General features: G+C 38.0%; 1 protein-coding gene across 4 annotated transcripts in view; it reads right to left on the bottom strand.

The window, feature by feature from the left end:
* LOC107557728 (interferon-induced, double-stranded RNA-activated protein kinase-like) overlaps positions 1-11,837 on the bottom strand; it is a 44,637-nt gene extending 32,800 nt beyond the window's left edge. For 3 of the 4 annotated variants that reach the window (XM_016241246.1, XM_016241249.1, XM_016241250.1), the window contains exons 1-13: positions 11,705-11,837; positions 10,372-10,507; positions 10,242-10,294; positions 6,972-7,130; positions 6,769-6,901; positions 6,641-6,681; positions 6,439-6,520; positions 6,258-6,286; positions 6,092-6,143; positions 3,396-3,472; positions 3,178-3,297; positions 1,786-1,911; positions 1,479-1,683 (exon numbers count right to left, since the gene is read on the bottom strand). In XM_016241246.1, coding sequence (XP_016096732.1) covers positions 1,479-1,683; positions 1,786-1,911; positions 3,178-3,297; positions 3,396-3,472; positions 6,092-6,143; positions 6,258-6,286; positions 6,439-6,520; positions 6,641-6,681; positions 6,769-6,901; positions 6,972-7,130; positions 10,242-10,294; positions 10,372-10,507; positions 11,705-11,811 — 1,320 coding nt within the window. In that variant the 5' untranslated portion in view covers positions 11,812-11,837. The remainder of the gene's footprint in view (positions 1-1,478; positions 1,684-1,785; positions 1,912-3,177; positions 3,298-3,395; positions 3,473-6,091; positions 6,144-6,257; positions 6,287-6,438; positions 6,521-6,640; positions 6,682-6,768; positions 6,902-6,971; positions 7,131-10,241; positions 10,295-10,371; positions 10,508-11,704) is intronic. The other variant, XM_016241248.1, reaches the window with a different exon arrangement.
* Between the last annotated feature and the right edge of the window lie 241 nt (positions 11,838-12,078).

The raw sequence follows: 12,078 nt of genomic DNA, 5'->3' as shown, positions 1-12,078 counted from the left end.
GCTGGTCTAGAACAATTCTTACAAGTACAACACGACGTGGCTGGGCGCCGCAGACAGACGCCGAACAGAGCCGCCGGTGTGCCTACACTCATAGAAAATAATGTATTCGAATTTTAAAGACGTGGCGCGACGCTGCGCTTCTCGTCTGGTGCGCGACCGCCTGAAACGCTGTTTTTTTCACCTCCTTGACCAACGTCTTTGTTTGGGCTTCCGAAAGCGGTTGGTTGCAATTTACTTTTTAACTCTGTTCCTGAGCATTACAACACAAATTTGCTATTGTGTGCTGCGCGTTTTACTGAGGACAGCTTCCACAACATGAGTGAGTAGTGCCGGATTAAGCTTTTGTTGAAAGACGGAGAAAGGGGGCGTGGCAGTACTGAAACACCATCTAAGCTGTTCGCCAATCACAACACACTGGGACAGCTAACCAATCACAACACATTTTGTTTTTCGGAAGGCGGACCTTCATCAAAGCCGGAACTAATCGAGCCGTTTGTGGCAGGCTGGGGAGAAAGGTATTTTAATAATTTAATTTTTTTTAAATTTGCGTTTTTCGAACCACCAAGCATGAGAGCATGTTCTAGTACACCCCCAAAACAAAATCAAGACTTTGTAAAAGAGCATAATAGGACCCCTTTAAATTACGTCAGTGTATAGTCAGTGGAGGTTGGTTAAAGGACACATGAAATGTTATTGCATTTACCCTTTTGATAGAATAATCATTCAAATTGTTCAAATCAAAGCACAAACAACGTAGAAAACGTATCCGTGTGGTGCAGCTGACACAGAACAGCATACACTGTTTGCGTTCAGTGGATACTCTCCAAAATGGTGCTAGGGTGACACGGAGGACACGAATTGTTGAATAAAGTCGTTATTTTTTTTCTTTTGCGCACAAAAAGTATTCTCGTAGTTCCTTAAAATTACGGTTGAACCCCTGATGTCACATGGATTATTTTACCGATCTCCTTGATAAGTTTCTGGACGTTGATCGTGTAAGGACCCTGCCTTGCCTTACGGGTTTGGAACAACATGAGGATGAGTAATTAATGACAAAACTTTCATTTTTGGGTGAATTAACCCTTTAAAATAGGGCCCCATGACTTTATGAATTTAAGACTTTCTGCTCCAATTTAAGATATTTTTAGGCTGTGATTTGTGAAAGGGTAAAGAATTCCGATAGCAAACAGGATGGAGAATTGTCATTCAATTTTGAATTTAGGGATGTGCAAATTAGCCATAAATATAAGCATATACACAAATGGCAAAATTTCCAGACATATGTTAATAATATTTAAAATAAAATGTATAGGCAGAAAAATTTATGAAATTTCATTATATTTAAATGACAGGAAGAGGAATTCAATTAATGAATACAGTCAGGCAACAGAGGAATTTCACAGATTTTCACATAATTAAAAGGGAGCCAACTGTTAATTGTGTCAGAGCATGAAAACTCATTTTAGTGAGCTGCCCACCTTCAGGTCTCTGTGGATCAAGCCCTCTTTGTGGATGTACTCCACGGCCTTCAGCACCTGCCTGTTGATCTGTGCTGCCTCCTTCCTCCTCTCTGGGTCATGAACATCTGAAGAGTTTCTTTTATCAATCCAGGCATGAAGCGTGTCTCCCTCACAAAGCTCCATCTGAATGTAGAGGAACTTTGTTTCCGGGTCACTGCCAGAACTAAAGCCAGCAGACAGAGAGAGCAGCACAAATACACATGTTACAGCTGGAGACTGCAGTTTGTTTCAGAAAGTTGTCACAGAGTTGTTTTTGGTGAATTACTCTGAGAGGCTGTAGCTCTCTGAAGAATCGTGCCTGTATGCCGTGTCCTCGACCCAACATGAGTAGTAGCGGACGATGTTGGCGTTAGTAAACTTAGCCAAAGCACTGACCTCACGACGAGCTTTTCTAGGGAAATACAGTATATATATAATGACATTATGTTATGTAGTACAAAAATAAAGTTGCATTGCTGTATATTTTGTTTTAAAGGGTTAATTCACCCAAAAATGATAATTAGCCCATGATTTACTCATCCTCTAGGCATCCTAGGTGTATATGACTTTCTTCTTTCAGACGAATCCAATCAGAGTTATATAAAAAATTGTCCTTGCTCTTCCAATCTTTACGATGGCATGGGTGGGTGTTTTTGTTCAACAGTCCAAAAGTAGTCAAATAAAGCGCATCCATCCATAACAAAACATGCCTCACATGGCTCCGGGGGGCGGGGTGAATAATGGCCTCCTGTAGCAAATTGATGTGTTTTTGTAAGAAAAATATCCATATTTAAAACATTATAAACACCTTTTTCTCACTTCTGCTGACTGTCGTAGGCGGAAGACATTCCGGTGGATGACGTAGGACGTATGCGTCACATAAGCGCCGGTGATTAGTGACGAACGCGGAAGCGCGACAGAGAGAGAACAGAATAAAACGCCGGTCACGAATTAGAAGCATAAAACTAGGATTTGTAAAGAAGCATGTCAGAGGATTTCGATATAAGCCAAGAGGAGACTGGTTTTCCTTTGCTAAATTAAGGAAATTTTACTTCCTTTGCTCCTGTAAACAAACGTAGGTTTTGGCGAGACTCATATGCGCATGCGCTGCGCTGTGCCGACGTCCTGCTTCATCTGCCGGAAAGGCAGTCTCTCGTGAATGAGCATATGACAGTTAGCGGAAGTTACACAGAACTATTTATATCATTTTAAATATGGATATTTTTCTTACAAAAACGCATGGATTCGCTACAGGAGGCCATTATTCACTTCCCCCCCCCAGGAGCCACGTGAGGCACATTTTAATATGGATGGATGCACTTTATTTGACTACTTTTGGACTGTTGAACAAAAACACCTGCCCATGCCCTTATAAAGCTTGGAATATAACTCTGATTCGTCTGAAAGAAGAAAGTCATATACACCTAGTATGCCTTGAGGGTCAGTAATACATGGGCTAATTTTGATTTTTGGGTGAACTAACCCTTTAAGACCTAGTTAGCTGCTGGCTTAGATAACTTTTTTGGACATCATATTGACACAACTACTGTGAAGCCTATTTAAAATGGCAGGTTTTAGGATGATGTAACCTATAGGACACATATCAAGTTTTTGCAACTATCAAATTATTTATTATTTATTTAAAGACAAAGATGATAAAATAACTTAAGTTCCTTACTTTGTACTCGTCACTATCTTCACAGCATAATATGTGCTCTCAAGCTTTCGTCTTGCCTTGAAAACACGGCCGAAGCCACCTTTGCCAATCGGATTTATTGAGTCAAAGTCTTCTAAAAACCTACAAAGATGAACATAACATCTTCAAAACATTCTAATGGAAAAAAGAAAAAAACTTTGCAGAAGCTATGGTGATTAACACAAAGTAATATGATTTACCTTGACTTTGTAGCTTTGTTTGAAGTTTGACCTCCAGATGGCTTTGCTGGTTTTCGTAGATTCATGTTAGGACCAACCTATGGAAAGTATTAGAAGAAAATAATAAAAAAAGAAATAAAAGAAAATATAAAACACATAGTAAATTTTTCTTACACCACATAACAAAAAACTATGCTTTGGTAAATCCTGATTATGACAAAAAATAAAGCACTGCACAGGCCTCAAATCTAAGCAGTTTTGTTTTTAATATTAAAATATTTATTTTCATTTCTTTAAGTTTAGAGTATTTTTTGTTTGTTAAATATATATATATATATATACTACCTAGAGTCCGACAGCAAGACTATGTATTTGATTAATTTAGCCTTCTCAAATCAACACTTGACTTACCCACAATAAAATAAAAATTTAGCTGTTGAGCTTAATTTGGAATTGCGAGAAAAAAAGTCTTGTATTTCTATATAACACAAATCTATTGGATAAAATTATTTTAGCCTTGAGACCAAAATGATGGAAACTATTGGTTGTGAGCACACAGCGCAATGTGGGAGAAGCAAAGGAGTTGAATCCATGTAGAAGCAGGTGTGTGTGCGAGTACCAGCGTGCAGAGAGTTCTTTGTTTGCAAAGTGGATGGACTTGTCCTACCCAAGACGGTGTTACTGGTTATTAAACCAAAGGAGAAAGATTGCGAAAATCTGCGATATGAACTTGGGAGTAAAAAGTTAATTTGAGGACAACTGGGAGAAGCCACAATGTGTTCATCAAGACGCTAGTGGTAGGATAGAGTCATTTTCTTGAGCAAATATACTGTTGCATGAGAACATCTGCGTGTAACTCAAGCTGTTTGTTATCGCTAACATTTTAGTGTTCATATGCTACTTAGTCATGTGCTCTAAGCGTATTTGGTTCAATATTGCTACTCAACTGTTATGTGAAAAACACTTTGCTATGTAAATTGTAAAAGTATTGAAGCAATATTGTTTGTAGTTTAAATGAGTCAAATATCTTCAAATGTACTTACTGATCTCAAAACTATGACGGCGTTTTGGTGCCACGTTAAAAAAATAAATATTATTACGAGATTAAAGTCGTAATATTTTGAGAAAAAAAGTCAAAATTACGACTTAAGAGAATCAAGTCAAAATATTTTAAGAATAAATTCTAAATCACAAGAATAAAGTCGAAATATGAGAAAAAAGTCAAAATTATGAGAATAAAGTTGAAATATTTCAAGAATACGAAATATTTAGAGAATAGTCAAAATTACAAGAATAAAGTCGAAATATTTCGACTTTATTCTCATAATAAAGAATAAAGTTGAATAAATATATTTCGAGAATAAAGTTGAAATTACAAGAATGAATTGCAGTGTATGCAATGTCTCGTTCCCTCTTCGTTGAGTAACCCAAGACTTTCTTATTCGAGTCGGTCTCTCAACACTGCATAATATCTCAAGCTTTGGGGAATGTATAAAATCCCCACTGTGTAAAAACATCACAATCCCAAATATCTAATAAGAGTTGGGTAACACTTTATTTTGATAGTCCACTTTAGACATTCTACTAACAGTAAGTAACTTTGTAACTACATGTCATCTAGCAGGTATCAGAGTATTAGTAGACTGTCTGCTTAATATCTTCTAACACTTTATTTTGATAAGTCCACAACATACAACATACTGACTATCAGAAACTTTGCAAGTATATGTCAACTTAATTTATTAACCCTAAACCTAACCTAACAGTCTACTCTGAGAGTTAGTAGACATGTAGTTGCAAATTAATGAGAATCAATTGACATGTAGTTGCAAAGTTACTTATAGTTAGTAGAATGTCTAAAGTGGACTATCAAAATAAAGTGTAACTAAGAGTTGACATGAAAGTAAGTACAACATATGATGTAGCAGGTGAGTATTACAGACATGCAAGTGCCTAGCCTAGCCTTGGTGTCATTGGACTTTAGACTCATTAGACTGCTCTAAGGCAAAGGGCTGCTGATATTGTGTGAATTAGTGAGCAACTGGAACTTTTGGGGAAGTCGTGGCCTAATGGTTAGAGAGTTGGACTCGTAACCCAAAGGTTGCGGGTTCGAGTCTCGTACCAGCAGGGATTGTAGGTGGGGGGAGTGAATGTACAGCGCTCTCTCCCACCTTCAATACCACGACTGAGGTGCCCTTGAGCAAGGCACCGAACCCCCAACTGCTCCCCGGGCGCCGCAGCATAAATGTGTGTGCTCCGGGTGTGTGTTCACGGTGTGTGTGTGTTCACTGCTGTGTGTGTGCACTTTGGATGGGATAAATGCAGAGCACTAATTCCAAGTGTGGGTCACCATACTTGGCCACATGTCACGTCACGTTTTTTGTGCTCTGTACATGGCTGGCTGTGGCTCTGAGGCAAGGGGCTGTGGATATGTGTAAATAAGGCTCTGTGAACCTCTGTAAACATCCTCTTGTGAGCTAGCACCCCAGGTAGAGAGGCAGAAAATATTCATTCTGAAGGCTAGACATGGGAGGTTTAGGTGAACGAGGGGGGATGTGGGAATTGACGTGTCGCAAGCCCATCACCTTTCTTTTTATTTCTTTGTATTTTTTCATTTGTCATGGAAAAATGTAACTCATTTCAGAAATAACTTTTTGTTCAGCTAAAACTATTTTGTATTTATTTGCTTCTCCATTACTGGTAAAATGTTGGAATACCTCTTTACTACTGGCCAGGTCCTTTGGTGACAGATTAAAATTTGGTGCTAATCTAAAAGAAAAAAAATTTAGCTTGTTAATTTGTGTCATTGATGATTTAAAAATATGTGAATACAAAAATTAACTAAATATAAATCAAAAAAATTTAACAACTGTAAAAGCTTACTTTTTTTTCGGCTTCACATCGAGCGGACTCTGCAACACAGATTGATTTCATAAGTTCAAATATATATAATACACTAAAATATGTTTATGTTTTATGAGATGGATAGCCTATAATATATTACTGTGTGAAATATTTTCAAGTCAAAAATGCAAATGCTACCAGCATTGCAGACTGGACTTACCGGACTTACGGCCATTGGAGAACTGACAGCAGATGAGTCTTTGAAGACAATGAAAGAACTTGAGCTGGGAGTTTCAGACGAGCTTTTTGAGGAGTGTATAAAACAGATCAATAGTAAACTATTAAAAATTACATGCACAGCATGCATGACAGAATGATAAATTATGTAAATATGCATTTTTATTTTGTTCATTTGAACTTACGATGTCTCTTGAGTTTGTGAAGAGCTGTCATCTTCAGAACTCTGTTCATTCAAAACATGCATGTGCATTAATAAACATGGCATCATTAACATCTAAACCAAATACAAGGTATTTCTGAAGCGTCCTGCCTGTGTGGTCCTTCCAGATTGCTCCTTAATTTCGCTCCAAGCGTGCTGAGCAGCATGTTGCTTTGCCTCTTTTGCGCTCTTTCCTTGTCCTTCAGGGTATTCCTTCCTGTCTATGACAACTTTATATACAAACCTGAAAAAGAACATGTCAGTTTTCCATTTCAACTCTAACAAATCATAGCTATGGCCTGTTCAAGACTTACTCAGGGTTGTGAGGAAGGCCTCTCTTCTCCACTAATTCAAAATCAACCACACAGTTATGTCTCTGGCTGTAGTTATTGAGACGTGCTATGTAGTTGTTGTCAGGCGTGGCACTTTGAGATTCATCAGCAAAACTGGAACTGGCACATTCCAGGCTAACACTTAAATACAAAAGACAAGATGTCAAAATGAGCTCAACATATGCATTCAGCCAAATATGGAGAAATGCAAATGCAGTGGATGCTCTGCAGTGAATGGGTGCCGTCAGAATGAGAGTCCAAACAGCTGATAAAAACATCACAATAATCCACAGCACTCCAGTCCATCAGTTAATGTCTGGAGAAGACAAAAGCTGTGTTTGTAAGAAACAAATTCATCAAGACGTTTTTAACTTCAAACTATTGCTTTTAGCTAACATATGAGTACATAATAACGCTTCCTCCAGTAAAAATGCCATCTGTACAGATCAAGCACTAAGCCAAAATAATCCTAAACAGGTCTAAACAAATATGTGTGTGGATTTTGATGTGAGAGGACAACAGATGATGGACTTTTTCACTGGAGGAAACGTTATTATGGATGATGTATTTTAGCTGGCAGCGATGGTTTGAAGTTAAAAAAGTCTTAATGGTGGATTTATTTCATACAAACATGCAGCTTTTGTCTTCTTAAGACATTAAGGGGTTAGTACACCCAAAAAATCCATAAGACCGTCATTCATCTTCAGAACGCAAATTAATACATTTTTGATGAAATCCGAGAGCTCTCTGACCCTCCCATAGACAGCAACAGAACTGAAATGTTCCCAGGTCCAGAAACATAGTAAGGACATCGGTAAAATAAACATGTAAAATACATGTGACATCAGTGGTTCAACTGTAATTTTACGAAGCTATGAGAATACTTTTTGTTTGCAAAGAAAACAATAACAACATTACCGAGTTACCGTCTTCCACCATTATGGAGAGTACCCCAGAACGTAAACAACACTGAATACAATGATGTCATGTTGGACTATTTTACCGATCTCCTTTCTGGACTTGGAAACACTGCAGTTGCGTTTTTGTATATGGAGGGTGTGGTCAGTTCACAGCAGTGATATAAATTAATCTTTTCCAATAAGTTGAAACTGATTTTTACATTTTTATGGGCATTTTTACCTTTATAAAGCCATTTGTCCATTACGTTTTGAGTCAAATTCTTAAATTTAATCAGTGAATTAGAATAATAAGACATTTGGGCTGTTACCAAGCAAATGAAATCAATATCAACAAAATTCATCTTTGCAATGCAGAGGAAACACAGAAGCTGCATCTGAAGTGGCATTTAGATGCATATACACACTGTTTAATGCAAGACATGAATGCATTTAACATGCAGTTACAAATGCATAAATAATGTTTTGATATTAAACATAAAACGTTGAATACTGATATTTGAAATTATTTAAATAATAAAAGATACTTTGAATGTGAAATTAAAACCGCAAGTAGGTGCCAGCAAGTCACTGTTAAAGGTGCAAAAATCACTTTTATAAGGTGTTTGAACACAGTTGTGTGACCGCAGTGTGTGAAAACAACCAGCCTATAATGGTAAAAATCCACCCACTCATTGTTTTATAATCCCAATAAATCATAAACAGTCCACACTAGCAGTTCCAGATTTCTCACTACTATGACGTCATACTCTGGAAAGTCCCGCCCTCTGCCCTATTAGCATATACACAGCCCTGAGTGAGAAGCAGCGGTCTGCCATTACTGTTTTCTTGCTGTAGCTGCTGGAGGTACAATGTCAGCGCCAAAGAGCCATTAAAAGTGTCATGGGTTGGGATGCACCAACAAACATAGGAGTCTCCATAGACCGCTGAGGACACGGTGGTTAAATTTCATTTTCAAAGGAAATGTCCCGGGAAAAAAACAGTTAAGTCCTATACGTTTGTGCTAACATTTTACGCCGGACTGCCTCACAAACAAGGGTCAGATCAGCGCTGAGTTGTGCAAAGATTGCTTCTGAAAGAGGTATCGATACCAATGCTTTGTGCGCAAACTTCCAGACTCCAGACAAAGTAAACATCACGTGTCATATTTTGTTTTCCAAAAGAGCTTCTTGCTCTCTGTAAGGCTAATGTTGCTAAAGCTACCACTGTCTCTGCCTGTTCTCACGTGCTACCAGAATGATCTTAAATAGGAATGTGGTAGTTCAAAATTGCATTTGGAAGCAACGTGAGGTCAGTAACACGGTCACCACCAGTTAAACCGTAACACCGGTATGCCCGCGAGCATGAGCTCTTGAAGCGCCGCACTCTTCTGAGTCTCTCTATGGAGACTCCTACTTCTCTAAAAGTGGCAATTTCAACAAGCTATAAAAAATTATCTGTGGGGTACTTTGAGATAAAACTTCACATACACACTCTGGCGACATTAGAGAACAATTTAAAATATTGTATCAATGCGTTCTATGGCACCTTTAATAACCGAGTCATTGCGATTGAACAGAGTCATTTAAACGAGTGATTCATTCAGGAACGAAACACCGTCATGTTGCTCAGAGACGCAAAACAGCGCTGTGGCTGTGTTTGGAATTATTTCTGTTGTCGAAATAGAACAAAAACAGGTAATATGGTGTCTAAATTAACTTTTTATTGAACTGTTGTAAGAAATCAATATCACATTTGTAATCATCGTAATTTTTGGAGAAAAACGGCATCTTCGTGTGAAATTGATTAACTAGGCTACATGAATTTTCTGCCCCCATGTCTTGAATTTGTGATCATTCTAAAGGCATTTTAATAGACTGAATCATGCAGTGAAAGAACGCACTCTAAATGCACACATGCACTAGTCTAGACTTCATGTAATGTATGCGTGCGCTCTGTAGGGGTGTTCTGAATGGTTTTTGCAAAATACGCGATAACGTCAAATCGCACATCATTAAAACAACAATTACGATATTATTGCAGACGATTGGATTGTGATGTTTTTATCAGCTGTCATTCTGACGGCACCCATTCACTGCAGAGCATCCATTGCTGAGACACTGATGCAGTGCTACATTTCTCCAAATCTCATGAAGACACAAACTACATCCAGAATGAAAATTTCCAAATATAAAATGAAAATGAATATTTTTTAATATATTTCTGATAATAAACGTATAAATAAAATTTCTATATATTTTTTTGTTTACTTCTTTTAAGAAGATTAATCTGAAGCAGAAACAGAAGCCCTGATAAAAGTCAATTACTCTCAATCACAATTTTGTTTATCATTTACCTACGAGATGCAACCTCTGACCTCTGTGGTCTACTGCTGTTCCCATCGAAGACCTTAAATGCAAAATAAAATGTCAAACAAAACTCATAAATTAGAGCAATAGACAGGGCAAGTAGATAAATGCTGTTACCTCTGCATCTTGTGTTTCGAGTAGCTCTTTATAAACACATTTTGCCGCTGCTTCTTTAGCGTCCTTCTTATTTTTTCCATAAGCCTCGGGAAACTCTCTATCACCACAAACGTACTTACAAACATAAGTACTCAATCTGCAAAACAGATAAAAGAGAAAATCTGGTTTTATTTCCTGCTAGGGTCTGGAATTCATTTTGTGTATGTGTATATAAATTTTAAAGAGGTCATATGATGCTGCTAAAAAGAACAGTATTTGGTGTAATGAAATGTGTTTATGCGGTTTAAGGTTAAAAAAACATTATTTTCCACATACTGTACATTATTGTTTCTCCTCTATGCCCCGCCTTTCTGAAACGCGTCGATTTTGACAAAGCTCATCGTTCTGAAAAAAAAGCGAGGTGTGCTGTGATTGGCCAGCTATCCAGTGCGTTGTGATTGGCCGAATACCTCAAGCGTGTGACGGAAATGTTACGCCCCTCACCATACTGTGATGATGCCCTGTCCGGCCAGAGCGACGAGACAAAAACATTAAAACCCATTATAAACGAGGCATTTGTTGCATCCAGTGGGGACATAATTACTGATTATAATGACTTATACTGTCTTTTTACGCTTTGCGTTGCATCGCACCACGTAAACATAAAACTCTGTCTGCATTTGTGATCGGAGAAATGACAAACAACAAGCCCTACTCTACACTGCCCAAAAAACTCGCTTTAAATATATAAAAAGTGTTCGGAGGGCTTGCGGCAACCACATGTGACGACCCCGGGCTGGACTCCGCTTCGTCCACGGTGAAAGCCGATCCGGTGATCCACAGCGTGAAGTTGATGTATTTCCTCAGCGACCAGCACGGATCAGCTCCAGGCATGACGAAGCGGATATCGTCCTCTTTTGGAAGACCAAACAAAGTAGTTTCGCTTTCACAACGAAACACAGCGTCTTCACGATATGGTGGCGGCAACAACAATACTACAGCGAGAATAAAAGTTCCGCCTTCTTTCTTTGCGTGAACATTTGGGTGGCGTTATGCAAATCTTCCCACATCGTGACGTAGACATGTGGGGGCGTGTTAGAACGAGCCGTTTTAGGTAGGTGTGGCTGACTCTTAACTTTTATAAAGAATATCTCTTTGGATTTGAGACTTTAGTCTTTGCAACTTTACAGATCTTCTTTATGCACCAAGAGCTTGTAACACTCCAAAGAGAAAGGAAAACTTGAAATCGCATCATATGACCCCTTTAACATAAAAAAAGTACTGTACTTTTCTATCTTTTCTCAGCAGGACATTGTGAATCAGAAGCCATGTGTGCAAACGTTTAAATACTCACTGAGTAGTGTTTCCTGGATCCATCTTAGTGGACTCACGAGCCTTGAATAATAACTTGTTCTTCTGTGAATATTCATTCAGCCAGGAAATATAATTCCTCTGAGTCATATTGTTGGGAGTGTTTTGAACAGATGACGTTGTCTGCAGTTAAAGACATACTGTAACTGTATACATTGATGTTTAAACAAATGATCTAGATTCTAGAACATAATTATTATAACAAAATGAATTTGGTAACACTTTACAATAAGGCCCCATTAGTAACGTATAATTACTAATTAACAGTGAGCAATACTTTTGTTAAAGTATTTATTAATGTTTGCAAACGTTCATTCATTGTTAGTTTATATTATTAGCTCAAGTCCATTAAATAAT

This window comes from Sinocyclocheilus grahami, unplaced genomic scaffold, assembly GCF_001515645.1.
Source record: "Sinocyclocheilus grahami isolate Dianchi unplaced genomic scaffold, SAMN03320097.WGS_v1.1 scaffold616.1, whole genome shotgun sequence".
Taxonomy (NCBI): Eukaryota; Metazoa; Chordata; class Actinopteri; order Cypriniformes; family Cyprinidae; genus Sinocyclocheilus; species Sinocyclocheilus grahami.
Note: the sequence above shows the minus strand (reverse complement) of the source record. Positions and strands in the feature narration are given on the sequence as shown.